General features: G+C 46.2%; 1 protein-coding gene across 4 annotated transcripts in view; it reads left to right on the forward strand.

Annotated features, from left to right (window-relative positions):
• The window catches only part of LOC119179952 (uncharacterized), a 96,088-nt gene that overhangs the window by 34,321 nt on the left and 46,797 nt on the right, over positions 1-14,970 (forward strand). For 3 of the 4 annotated variants that reach the window (XM_075869086.1, XM_075869084.1, XM_075869085.1), the window contains exons 6-7: positions 3,115-3,141; positions 5,538-5,576. In XM_075869086.1, coding sequence (XP_075725201.1) covers positions 3,115-3,141; positions 5,538-5,576 — 66 coding nt within the window. The remainder of the gene's footprint in view (positions 1-3,114; positions 3,142-5,537; positions 5,577-14,970) is intronic. The other variant, XM_075869087.1, reaches the window with a different exon arrangement.

Consider the following 14,970-nt stretch of genomic DNA (forward strand, 5'->3'; position numbering starts at 1 on the left):
GCAAAACAAGATATGAAAGATTATGCGCAAATGTATTAGGAACCTATACAGGGTGTTTATGAAGTGCATTGGACAACCATCAATTAGAAAAGACCGGCAATATTTGTGCGCAGCATGAATGATATGGTATTGTGTGGTGGAATACATCTTAACATGACTAGACACAGAAGTCAATGAAGCAAATAAATACAAAATAAAAGTTAACATTTTTATTTGTCGAAACACGCGGTCGCGCTACATGAGAAAATTTTCGTCATTCCTGCAAAGTGCATTGCTCTCCCTGTATAAAAAAAAGCTACTCACGTAAACATTGCGGAGTCAAGAAATTTAAACAAAATGTCAGCAAAACCAAATCTTCGATGAGTGCAAGTAGCAGCCCACCAGAATAACGCTACTGTTCACTTTTTGATTTCGCAAGAAGCAGCCACTGGTAAGAGTAACTGCACCTGACTACAGATGAACTAGGTAACTTGGCATACGCACAACGAGTAGGGGTAAGGAAACACCAGCCCGGTATTGATGGTGCAGCACGGACAGATTATGGGAGCATCGTCACAGATGTCAAATCATTCGAGGAGGTCTTTAGGGTGCATTTTGACATAGTTAACGGGTTCATTGTTGATGGGCAACTGACATGGTTAACGGGTTCATTGTTGATGGGCAAAAGCCGAGGTATTTCAGTGAAGGCCGTGTTGTCTTGCTGCCAGTGGAGCGCATGGATCCTGACGATCCTCGGTCATGGGGGCCGATTACCCTCCTTAACACGGACTACAAAAACTTGTAGTTACGATCCTTGGCTTGAGGGTAAAGTCTTTTTTGCCCAATATAGTGTCACCTACGCAAACGTGTGCAGTGCCGGATAGGTCAATTTTTCAAACACTTACTCTGATAAGAGATTTGTTCTACTATGACAACGCCAAAAACGTTACCGTTGCTTTCGTGTCATTGTATCAAGCTAAGGCCTTTGACAGGGTCCAACATGACTACCTATATTGCGTACCAGTGCTCTTTGTTCTTTCCATAGATCCTCTCCTTAAGAAAGTGGCAAAGTGCCCTAATATTCAGGTCTTTCCAATGACAGATCTGGGGTCAGTTAGCATCACCGCTTATGCGGATCACATCTCTGTGTTCGTGCGAAACCAAGCCAGTTACCGCGCTTTATCGGAGCTGTTCGAAGAGCATGCCAGCTTATCGGGGGCTTTCCTGAATGCGGAGAGAAGCAAAGACCTTCGTTTCGGTGGCTTCCACGGCTTTTGCCAGGTGGTATTCAATACGTGGATGCCGTAAAAGTTCTCTGGGTATACTAGCAAGACGGAGAGGGGGCCAAAAGAAATTGGAAGGACGCCGTACATAGAGCCATGCAGGTCTTCGCGTGTGCCACTGACTTCAATTTGTCACTTGACGCCAGAGTCGGTGGTGAAAACCAAAGCATGCGCATATGCTTTTCATATTAGGCACATTGCACTCATACCCAAACGTTTCGCGAGGCGCCTTGCGTCATTGGTTGCAGCCTTCCTATGGGATGGGAAGAGACCGAAAGTTCAACAACGTTCCTGAAGCTCCCAAAAAGTTTTGGAGGACTCAGTCTGTTAGGTGTTACGACATTCACAAAGGCACTTGCAGGTAAAACAGTTCACAAATTATTTCAGGACAACGCTTATCCTGGCCGTAGCTTATTGCAATATTGGACTGGAACTCTTGGAGACGCATTCACGTCGGAAAGGTACCGGGAACCTCAAGCAGACCACCCACATGCCTTTTAGAAGGCAGCAGAGGGCCTCAAGCGCTCGGTTGACGGTGACGCCACTGAAGAATACTTTGCGAAGCTCCCACCCGCACGCATTAGAGAAATGTTAATCAGTCGCTCGATTACTGACGAGGAAAAACAGAGATAGAGGCCCAGCAAGTGGAAGAAATGGCGGAACAGCCACGTACCGCAAATAGTTAGAGAATTTGATTGGCTGCGGTGATGGGACGCGTTGCCCACTCGTCAGAGACTGTCAAAGTGGGGTGTCGTTCCCAATGACTACTGCCCCAACTGCGGGAAAAGAGAAACGATCCGCCACACGATGTTTGAATGCGTAGCGGCAAAAGGCGTGTGGCACGTCGTGCGTCGTCAATTCAGAGTGTCGATTTCTTCGGGCCAACAGCGCAGAAGGGGCTTATTTGAACAACTCGTACTTTACGTCACAATGTTCGTCCTGTGGCATCGCTGCTGTATGTCTGAAGCACGGTGACGACCCCAATGAGCTGCGTACCCAGCGTTACAGAAGATTAGAATGATCATGGTTCGGTACCTTTCCGAACAGCTTAAAACTCAGGGTAAAGAAGCCTTTATCAGAAGGTGGCATACACGGTTTCTTGTAGTTTGTAATGGGAATATTAAATTTCCTTTACTGCCGTTTTAACTCGGAATAAAATTGCTTGTCGTCGCACGTAATATGTGAATCTGTTCCAATTTACTGCTTTTTTGCGTTTCTTTTCTCTTTGTTTTCTTGAGTGATTCGTGATCTCTGAGAATATTGGAAGTGCTCTGTGTTACATCCTGTCTATGTTCTCTTGTTTGTACACGCCACTGAAGTGATTTTGTTACACCAGACAGTTGTATTCACCTGAATTGTTGTTACCAGTTTGCAATAAACTTCCCTGTCTCGCTATGTAGTTCAACGTAGCGGCTGCTTAGCCGAGCCCTGGTGGCCTCTATGCATGCTAGATCAAGGCTGTGACGTGATCGTGGGAGTGGGGATGTGAGGTGTTTCCCACTCCTCCATGATGAAGCTTCACACAATGGCTTGATCTCAGAATGTGGCGAGACAGTCACATGTGCATATCGTCAGCGAATGATTTTCAATGTGTCTCATACAAAATTTGAAAGGAGTTGTTTGAAAGTTGGCCTATGATTGATTGCTCGAAGTGAGAAACAAAAGACTTAATAGATGTATATTTTAGTGAACAAAGTTGGCACCTAACAATCTATTTAGAGCTATAAGAGTGTATTGAACTATCTTTGTAGTTAACGCGTAGTGAAGGTTATTTTGTAGGCCTGAATTAAAATGTTTGCTGAATACGTTGGAATCCTTTGTTGAAGTAGTTTCCTTTTCGCGGGTTTTGCAGGTACCTCGAAATATCCTAATCCACCTCGTGAGTATGCTTAACATTGACTACAGGTTCTTATGTTTAAAAAACCTAGATTTGGTCGAATTTTCGCGTCATAATTATTAACACAACAATAAACGCAAAGCGTGTGCATTTAAAGGACAAATCTGCTGCAATGTACCACACTGTCATTACACAGTGCAATGTTACTTTTTAAAAATAATTATTTTCTGAAAAATAGGCAGGGTTGCTTCGTAATTCAAAGCTTAGCAAACAACCTTTCTTGGGCACTTTCCCACTGAAAAAGTATGTGCGTGTATTTAAGACAGATAGACAAGGAACAAAAAGCTGGAAAGATGATTGCGTAGTGATACTAGGTCAATAAGTTTATAGCCCTTCTTGTGGTGTTTCACTTTGTTACCTTCAGTACGTGGGATGCATGTAATGCGTAGGAAAGAAGAGGATAACGCTTTACGAAGTTAAGTGTGCGCACCAAAATTCTTGTATTGAAGTCATGAACTCACATTCTGCGATCTAGGCCAGTTTTCATGGTATCACTAGGGTAGTTGGCAAAGCCGATGTGCCTAACTGTTCACAAGACATGTTAAGATAATTCACACCAAACTTCATGTCCGCTTAATTAGCACATTACTAGGCACATTAGGAAGGGCTTTATTTATTTACCTTAAAACAGGGTGAATTTCTGACACGATAAAAACTAATACGGTAGAGTGGCTCAACTCACGACAAACTGACTTTCACAAGGCGCTTGAGGGTTATCAGAAATGTTCAGCACGAAATTTTTCTCTATAGCCATATTGATTACATGGCACATTTCGCGGTAGTCTCAACAAAGCGCACCTAAGTAACACAAGAATATCTTGTGAATCACGCACGATAACGGAAAAGGTTGGGATTTCACGCTTCTGTCTATTCGCTAGCCAACATCATTGTGTTTTTAGTGTTACTGACTTTTCAATTGCTGAAACTTGCCTAAAGTGTTTAAGGTACTGGCAACCTTTTTGCTGTTACGTCATTACCATTTGTCTTCGTCACAATGTGACAATAGTTTACGTTACATGTTGTACTCCTTGCCATTCCGTCACGTGTTGGAATGCAAGCAACCACGTTTTAGGCGTGCTTTCCCAGTCGCTTGAATATCTTCATAAGCTTTGATTATGCATGGAATGCATAAGATTTAATTAGGCATCACATGAACATCACGTCATGCAAATTTGGACATTTCTAACATAGTATTTGTGTTCTCGCGTTGAATCCGTTAACTTCGCATGTGCCAAAGCTTGCACCACATCAGCGCAGAATACTCTTGCCAACGCGAGCAAAGCAAGGTACTGGTCTAGTTGGTTCTTTATGAGTAAGAGACTGCGTTACAGTTAATGCAAAATACAAACTTAAGGAGAAGACGTAACACGAGGTGGAAAATACAAGTGCAAGCAATCAATTGAATTTATTAAAAAAACTTTAAGCTATCAGCCCACGAGTAGCACCTGAAGACAGTTCAGCAAGATTGCTGCTCTCACCTCTCCATTTTCATTGTAAACCGATCTTTTCCTCTCATGGAAGTCCTTTTACTATCATGTTTTTCAATAAATACAGTTGATAGTTAGCGCTTTTAGTATGCGAAACTTTTCATGTTATCTCCGTAACATGGTATTTCGCACTAACTCTAGCGCAGTTTCTTAATCGCAATATTCACAAAGAATCACATGAGTATATTGCGTTGAGAATGTCAAATACGTAGTTAAATGCACAAAAGCGTCTTGGGGCTCCCATGGTCGTTTCGTAAAGTAGGCAGATACATAAATTTGCATGACGCGACGCATGTGCATGATCGACATCAACAGTGAGTTAGGACAAGCGCATCATGAAATGCACACCTAGTACCTTGTAACGAACATGACTGGGTGCCATCATAATGTCATGGGGTTCGTTTCATTTCCTTGTAGGAAATCAATGTAGTGCAAACTAACTCCAACACATGGAGAATAAGAATGTCATTCAATGACATGAACGTTCGTAGCGCACATATAATATGTTGAATAACAGGAAGAACAGGAATGGCTTAATACAAATCTCGTGAAGCCGTCTTGGTCGCGTCGTTAGCATAATATATACATTAACGTACATGCATACACGGCCAAAGTGCGATGAGAATAGGATGTCATCAACTGTGTGGCTGTACTTGTCTTTAAGCCAGACAATGTGATATCGGGATATCCTCATTTACTGCTGCGTGAATGTTACTGTTGTAAATTGTTTCCATAATAACCACTCAGCGTAGTTTGTTTTGTGTTTGTGCAAATAAAACATGTTTGTATGAAATTCAAATATTTTTAGTCACCAAGAAACGTTACATTTATTTGGAAATTGTAGCATTGTATTTGTACAACCTAACATCCATTGTGTTTTTTTTTACAAAGCGGCACCTGGATGCGGTGATGTGAATGGGCAAAGTCCAGGTGAGTTTTTCAGTTCGCTTCACACTCAATACATGTGCAGTCGAGCCCACGTATAACAATATTCCTTATAAAAACGTCTGGCCGCTGTATGTTCGTGGTAAATTGTTACACAATGCAAAATCCTCTGAAATAAAGAAAATATGCATCAAGAGAAATTCAAGCCACCGCACCCCTACCCAAACCCCAGCAGTCACTGCTTGCTCATGGGGTCGGTTGGTCGGTCGGTCGGTTGGTCCTCAAAGTCTTGGCGCAACCCACTACGGGGAATCGGCCATGAAACGAACGGTGCCTCATTTGCAAGATCAAATTGTTTTACCAGCAGGGTTTATTAGATAGGAATGTTTAAACAAAGAACGAGTTGGTAAACAGTAAATTAGAAATGAAATAAGAGGGAAAAAAGAACAAGCTAGTATAGTTTGGAATAATGTGAATTTATGCCTCAGCTTAACATTTTATTCGTTTTTTGCCTTTAGAAAATCGCATACGGCCTTGCAAATGTTCCCTGGTTAAATGCCTTTTCAGTTGCTCCGAAGGAGAGGACCACCGGAAGAATAAATTTAGAGCCAACCTACAGAGACGTTTCTCTAACAGTCTCTTCCTTTGATTTGTATATAACCTGCATGTTAGGAAGAAATGGTGAAGGGATACGCTCTCGTTGCAGTGAATGCATAGGGAGACTGTGCCAGACCAGACATGTGTAGATGAAAATTTGGGGGAGGGGAACTCGGTATTGTAGTCTTGTAATCAATATCTCCGCCATTCTGGAGGAGCACCATCGATTTTCTAGGGGTACTTAGGATGAAGAAAATCACACGTTGCCAAGCGAAATTTTTCGAAATGATCTGATATGACAAATGTTTCAAAGCGTGCAACGGGAATAATTGCTAGCGTTGGCAATATAGACATCAAGGGATAATTATGTACAGCCATTTCGAATGTGTCTGCATATTCATTGAGGGTTAAACCTTTATGCGCTGGTATCCCCGCCAAGCGAATCAGTCGTAAATGTCTAGGGGCAAGGGCGTACAATACTTTTATAGCATTGGATATTTTAGGCGCAGTAATGAACTACGCACAGACAGACAGTCTGAAAGAATAATACCATCTGTTGTTTATTGGCGCAAGTTTCGGGATGCTAAGAGAATGGCAAGTAATTAGGCTTGAATACTAGGTATAAAATCGGGTAAACGAATTGAAAAAGACCAATCCAACATTAAAGATGCAATTCTGACTCCTGCCTTCTGTTCGCAAACTGAAGAATCAGTTGCTATTACAATATTCCTTTCTAATCTTGCCAGGTGTACTTTTAAAATTGCATTCATGTATCTACTGGGAAAATGTTTTGCAAGTATTAGTAAATATATTGTCGAATTTAATTTTCATTGTTTGAATAGCGGTTCTTAATACCAGTACCTTACGAAGGTTAACTGTGATGCTTTTAAGAGGTTCTCTACGATGATGACTTGTGGACGCCTTATTCTAGACCACTGTTGGTTAAATAAGTACGTTGGCTCCATGGCTCCCTAATGAAAACATATTGCGACCTAATCTGCACGGATGCATATAATTTTAGGAAAGCACTAACTGCTAGTATTTGAAACCAAGCACAAAGAGAAGACAGGCGCACTTCCTTATATAAAATAATAATTGCGACAAATTTAGGAAGCCCGAGACATACGTAACGCTTCCCGTTCTAGTGGTACCACTGGTCTAATTTCGTAGGCGGGTGCTCCAGAAAACAAGACACAGCCAAACTCCACTATTTAGCGAATATACGTACAATATATTATGACCAGCACATCACGACGTAAACAAGCATGTTTATTGCTGAGTATACGAAGCATCTCAATCGTCCATGATCCTTTAGCTGTCATATTTTCAATATGCGGACTTCAATTGAGGTTGTCAGTATAAGTCACTCCTATATTATTCGATTTCACCTGCGAGATCAATCCTTACATGTCTGTAAAGTACGGAATTCTGCAGTGGAAATTTTATCGGAAAAATTACGATTGCACTTTTTCTGATGTTTATAATAGATTAGTGTCGTTTAACTATGTGTCCAGAGCGTTCATATAAAACTGTAGCATCTGATATATTGTATGCATATCTGCAACGGTAGCAAAAAATGCGATGTTGTCAGCGCATACATACACCTGTACATAATGTTGTACAGAATTGTGCACAATAAAATAATAAATAATAATGAAGACAATACCGAACCTTGAGGGAGACCTCTAGTTTGTTTATACTTTGAAAACGACACGCCATATTAAGAGCAATAAAATTCTTTACCTATTAAAAAGGAGTAAACCCATGCCACGAAGGTATTTGGTAAATGGACGTGCGTTAGCGAATTTATTACTTTAATGTGTATCACACCGTCATAAGCTTTTGCAATATTTTAAGTTACTAAGGCGGCATCCTGTTTCTTAGAACGAGCTAGCTGTATCCGGCTTTCCAAATCAACATGGGCACACCAAATGGAGCAGCCACGCCTGAATACAATATGGCGTGGGCTTAAAATTGTGTTTTCGTCAAACCAGTTGTCTATCCTAATGTGCGGAATTCTTTCGATTAGTTTTACCAGGTTTTTTGCGAATGAAATAGGCCTAATGTTATTCAATATAAAACCAGGTTCATGTTTTTTTAATAAAGGAATTATTTTCGCGATTCTCAACTCAGGCTGAATCCACGAAGTTTAATGGAGTGGTTAACTCTTCCAAGTAAATCTTGAGGTGATAGATGTGGTATTTTATAGTGTATTTTTAGTACCGATGCAGTTTTTCTCTCAGGACCTGGAGCGGAATTGGGCAATGTTTTCACTATTTGTGCTATTTCCAGCACTGTAACCTCTTCAAAGTCATTGCTTTTAACAGGGCACGGCGAGTGGTAAACGGAAGCAGTAGTGAAGTGGCTTTCCAGCCTTTGAGCAATATTTTCTTGAAAAGTAGGCAACTCACTTGGCGTTTAGATTATCGATTCGAGGTTTGTTGGTGCTGAGATTACTTTTCTGGCTTTAAGAAGCTGAAAAATGATTTCCTGTGACCAGGCAATGAAAGGAACTCGCAACGTTGGCTATTATAATTATCCTTCGCAGCGGCAACTGTCCGCTTAAAAACTGCAGCCGCGTATTTATAATCGCTCCAGTCTCTAGGGCACTGATTATAGAGGAGTTTTCGCCACGCCGCTCTTTTCAGCCTGCAATGACGTAGACTATCAGAGTTCCAACAATGATTCAAAGGATGTTCTTTAGAGACATGAACTCTCAATTTGGCTTTATTTAAAGATTGTTTTATAACATCATTGAAGTTGATAACACTCCGCTTTTCATTTTCCTTGGTTCGCATTGACAAAGCCATGCGTAGTGTCTGTTCAATTATATTGAAAAATGTGAAAAGTGGGTTGCCTGATTACTAAAGTCACGGCACATACAAGCTCGAACAATATAGGAAAATTGTCGCTATTTGTACTCGAGTTCAAAGTGGACCATGTAGAAATACAGAGGCTAGGACTACAAAAAGTATTATCAATCGCAGAATGAGACTGATTGCACACAAACGTGGGGATTCACTGGTTAATGCAAGTTAAAAACTGTTTAACAACAAAATCCCCCAATGGCTTTCCACTAATATCTGTTCTGAATTCCCACGAAGTGTGATGGAAATTGAAGTCTCCTTCATTAAAGTGTCTTTTCTGGAAGGCGAAATAACGGTATCTAAAACAGTAGAATTTCTGACATCCGACGGAAAATAAGCGTTTACGAACAAAAAGGAAAGGTATCCCGAAAAAGAGCTCTCTAATGTTGTAATTTCACTTTCTAAATTCATTATTTGAGATGTAACATTTATTCGATGTGCCAATTTTGAAGCAGATCTGATATACAGGCCCGATCTGGGGAAGAATACAGAATACCTCCAATACCAAACTGTCGCATCACGGTGATACGGTGAAAGTGTTTGGTCCCCTTTCGTAGCTCCTCCTGGATGCTTTATGGGTTTTTCATGTGAATAAAAGCTACACTCGTCGGGGCCAGAGCCACCAGAACCCTGCTGAGACCGAGGCGCAAGATAAGATCAATAGGGTAAATTATCATGAGTGAGGGATGCCAACCAGGCCGAGTTTGCCTGGCCGGGAGACGCGACAGACATCAATCAGCTGAGCTCAAGTCAGCACTTGACCACAATAGTGCCACGTCCCATTTCCCAAGTTTTTGTTATCGTCCCAAAACACCACACGATTCTCAGCGCAAACCGCGCCTGCAGTTTTCGAGAGGGTTCCGGACTGTAGTAGATCATTTTGATAAGATCACGCCCACTGTGCGAATGGTACAGATTGTTCTGGAACGTACGCCGCCGCCAGCAATAGCGCTAGAACATTCGATGGCGGGAGTATAAATGCCGACGCGCTTCGCCGCTTGTCAGTTGTTGATCGAAGGCCGACGCTCCGTTCGCCGCTATCAGTCTGAGACTGCTATCTGTGCGAGACTGTTGCTGTAATTGGACTTTCTGTTTACCGGGCACAGGTTCGCCCAAATAAACAGCTAAATCCCAACAAGAAGTCTCCTGTCTTCGGCCACGCCACGACCCCGTGACATTTGGTGGAGGTGCTGCTTCGTTCATGTACCGTACGCCCCCGTCAAGCCGTGAACCCAGCCCACGTCGCGGAGAAGACACCGACGCCAACCAGGAGCAGCGAACAAGCCGCCGACAGCAAGGGCTACCACCGGAGTACGGGCTTCTACACGACAAGCCGCGGAAGACCAAGGCCATGACTGCGACTGCAGCGACAATGACAACCGCAGCGTCCCAGCCCACGATGGTCATGCATCAACCCAGGGAACCACCAATTTTCCATGGGTCATCGTTCGAAGACCCGGAGTCCTGGCTAGAGACATACGACCGTGTGGCCGCCCTCAACCACTGGGACCATGACGAAAAGCTGCGTCGTGTGTTCTTCTATTTAGAAGACACCGCAAGGACCTGGCTCGAAAATCGGGAGTCCACGCTCCGAACATGGGATGTTTTCTGCGGCGCATTCCTGCAAACGTTCGCGAGCGTCGCTCGAAAAGAGAGGGACGCTGCTTTATTAGAGACCCGGGTTCAGCTACCAAATGAAAATGTCGCCATTTTCACAGAAGAAATGACCCGACTATTCCGTCATGCTGACCCAGACATGCCTGAGGAGAAAAAAGTTCGTTTCCTCATGCGAGGGGTCAAACAGGAGCTCTTCGCGGGGCTGATAAGAAACCCACCGAAAACCGTCCAAGAATTTGTAGCCGAAGCGACCACTATTGAAAAGACCCTGGACATGCGCACCAGACAGTATAATCGTCGCCTGACTTCAGACTGCGCTGCTGCTCAAGCCAGTAACTCCGGAGACCTGCGTGAAACGATCCGAGCGATCGTGCGGGAAGAGCTGCGCAAGCTGTTGCCTTCGGCGCAGCCTCAAGTGGATTCGATCGCCGACATTGTGCGAGAAGAAGTTCGGCAATCGCTTCAAATTCCCCACGCACCGCTGCCCGAGCCGGAAGCTATGAGCTACGCCGCTGCACTGCGCCACAACGCTCCTCCCCGTCCACGCCAAAACGCCGCCCCATCGCACTTCCGTCGACAGACGCCACCGCCGCCACCACCCCCACCGACGTCATACCGTTCGCCAGCGGCCCAGCGCAGTGCACCGAGGAAGACTGACGTCTGGCACACCCCTGACCATCGCCCGCTCTGCTACCACTGCGGCGAGGCCGGACACACATACCGCCGTTGCCAGTACCGACAGATGGGATTGCGTGGCTTCGCCGTCAACTCACCGCGCCCACAGCCAGGAGAACGACCACGTGACATCGCCGACTACCTGACAGGAACTCGGTGGACACCACGAAGCCCTTCGAGTTCGCCGTCGCCCAGCCGCTGCACGTCACCGCACCACCGACAGTACTCTGGCCCAACGCGGGGCCGGTCTCCTAGCCCGTATCCGGGAAACTAAGGGCAGCAACCGGTGGAGGTGCGGTTGCTGTGCGACGAACTACCGAAGATCCTCCGACGAAAACGACGCCGCGACGGAGCTTTCCGAACACAACGCCAACCAGGCAAAGCCCTGACGGCGAAAGCTCACTTACCGAAGGTGGCCTGACGACGCAACATGGAAGCAGCGGAACAAGCCGACGCAGCCGTGACCCGACGCCACGCCCTAACTGTAATGCGAGACGGCGAATTAGCGACCTCGACGTTCTTATCGACGGCCGCAGTGTGACCGCTCTCGTCGATACTGGAGCCGACTATTCTGTCATCAGTGGGTCGTTCGCCGCGAAGTTAAAGAAAGTTAGGACAGCTTGGAAAGGCCCGAAATCCGCACAGCCGGAGGTCATCTCGTAACGCCTGGAGGAATCTGCACAGCGAGAGTCACCATTAACGGCCGTATTTATCCTACAGACTTCGTAGTCCTACAGCGTTGCTCGAGAGATGTCATCCTTGGCATGGACTTCTTATGCCTCCATGGTGCTGTCATCAACCTAAAAACAAAGTCGATAACGTTATCCACAGAAGAAGCACTACCGCCGCGCACGCCGTCTGGACACCATGCCTTGAATGTGCTGGAAGAACAAGTCACCATTCCGCCTCGCTCAAGCGTCATTATTTCAGTCGGCGCTCCTGAATCACCTGACTTCGAAGGCGTCGTTGAAGGCAGTCAGCATCTGTTGGTCACCCGAAATATTTGCGTCGCAAGAGGAATTGCAGAGTTGCGGGGAGGCAAAGCAACGGTTATGCTCACAAATTTCAGCAATGAGTACAAACATGTGAATAAAGGAACAACGGTCGCATACATCGAAGAAATTGTCGAAGCCACCAGTGCTTTCGCCCTCGCCGATTCTGCGGAACCTGCTCAGAGGAACCAAGCCCCTCCCATAGCTTTCGACGTCAATCCCAGACTTGCGAACGGTAAGCAAGAAAAGCTCAACGCCCTGCTCCTGCAATACGAAGATTGCTTTTCGTCGTCATCGAAAATTCGGCAGACCACAATCACGAAACATCGCATCATAACCGAAGAAAATGCCAGACCACTCCGTCAGAGTCCGTACAGGGTTTCGACGCGAGAACGTGAGGCCATCAAGAGACAAGTTGATGAAATGCTGCTGGATGACATTATCCAGCCATCCAAGAGCCCATGGGCATCCCCCGTGGTGTTAGTGAAGAAAAAGGATGGGACCCTACGTTTCTGCGTCGATTATCGCCGCCTGAACAAAATCACAAGAAAGGACGTGTATCCTCTCCCACGAATAGACGACGCACTTGATCGGCTCCATAACGCCAAGTACTTTTCCGCAATGGACCTCAAGACTGGCTATTGGCAAATCGAAGTCGACGAAAGAGACCGAGAGAAGACGGCGTTTATAACACCGGACGGCCTCTTCGAGTTTAAGGTGATGCCCTTCGGCCTTTGCTCAGCGCCTGCAACTTTTCAACGCGTTATGGATACAGCACTGGCAGGATTGAAGTGGCAGACTAGCCTTGTGTACTTGGACGACGTCGTCGTGTTTTCCTCGAGTTTCGACGAGCATCTTCGGCGCCTTGAAGCTGTACTTCAAGCCATCAAGACTTCCGGACTCACACTGAAGCCAGAAAAGTGCAGATTTGCGTACGAAGAGCTCTTGTTTCTGGGGCACGTTATCAGCAAGTCTGGAGTTCGTCCTGATCCACGGAAAACAGCCGCCATCGCCGAATTCCCGCCGCCCACTGACAAGAAAGCCGTGCGCCGATTTCTGGGCCTGTGCGCCTATTATAGGCGGTTCGTGAAAAACTTCGCCCGCATCGCCGATCCTCTCACTAACCTTACCAAGGCCGACGTGGAGTTCAAGTGGGAAACGCCACAGGAACACGCTTTCCAGGAGCTTAAACATCGCCTCCAGACACCTCCGTTACTTGCCCATTTCGACGAATTCGCCGACACAGAAATACATACTGACGCAAGCAGCCTAGGTCTTGGCGCCGTTCTTGTGCAGAGGGCTGACGGACTTGAAAGGGTTATTAGTTACGCCAGCCGATCGCTATCCAAAGCAGAAGCAAATTATTCCACAACAGAAAAGGAGTGCCTCGCCATCATCTGGGCTACGTCGAAATTTCGCCCATACCTCTACGGCAGGCCCTTCAAAGTTGTGAGCGACCACCACGCCTTGTGTTGGCTAGCCACTTTGAAGGACCCTTCAGGTCGCCTCGCACGATGGAGCCTGAGACTTCAAGAATATGACATTACTGTCATTTAAAAGTCTGGCAAAAAACACTCCGACGCCGACTGTCTCTCTCGTGCGCCTGTCGACCAACCACTACCCGACGACCCGGATGACGACTACTTCTTGGGAACGATAACTACCGACGACTTCGCTGAACGACAGCGGGCCGACCCGGAACTTAAGGCCCTAATAGAATACCTCGAAGGCAGGACCGCCGAAGTCCCGAAGGTATTCAAGCGCGCACTTGCGTCGTTTTTTCTACGAAACGGTCTTCTACAAAAGAAAAACTTTTCACCGCTTCGGGCTAAGTATCTCCTTGTGGTGCCTTCAGCTCTGCGACCAGAACTCCTGCAGGCCCTGCACGACGATCCGACGGCAGGGCACCTCGGTGTTTCTCGCACGCTCGCGAGGATACAAGAAAGGTACTACTGGCCGCGTCTTACCACCGACGTCACTCGTTATGTGAGGACATGCCGGGACTGTCAGCGACGCAAGACACCGCCGACAAGGCCAGCGGGACTTCTGCAGCCAATTGATCCACCTTGCCGACCTTTCCAGCAGATTGGTATGGACCTACTGGGGCCGTTCCCGACGTCGGCTTTCGGAAACAAGTGGATTGTGGTAGCAACCGACTACCTCACCCGCTACGCCGAGACAAAAGCCCTGCCAAAAGGCAGTGCATCCGAGGTAGCTAAGTGCATCCGAGGTAGCTAAGCGATAAGGACCCCGGAGGTCCTTATCACCGACAGAGGAACGGCATTCACGGCCGACTTAACTCAAGCGATCTTGGCATACAGCCAAACAAACCACCGCCGGACGACAGCGTACCACCCACAGACCAACGGCCTCACCGAGCGGCTTAACAAGACGATCGCCGACATGCTGTCAATGTATGTCGATGTAGAACACAAGACGTGGGATGCCATTCTTCCGTATGTGACCTTCGCATACAACACGGCGGTGCAGGAGACGACGCAGATATCTCCATACAAATTGGTCTACGGAAGGAGCCCGGCAACGACGCTCGATGCCATGTTACCCAACGTCACCGACGAAGAAAGCCTCGATGTGAGCGAGTACCTTCATCGCGCCGAAGAAGCCCGACAACTTGCGCGGCTCCGTATCAAGAATCAACAGACGACCGACAGCCACCGTTACAACCTTCGA

The sequence above is a fragment of the Rhipicephalus microplus genome, chromosome 7, assembly GCF_043290135.1.
Source record: "Rhipicephalus microplus isolate Deutch F79 chromosome 7, USDA_Rmic, whole genome shotgun sequence".
Taxonomy (NCBI): Eukaryota; Metazoa; Arthropoda; class Arachnida; order Ixodida; family Ixodidae; genus Rhipicephalus; species Rhipicephalus microplus.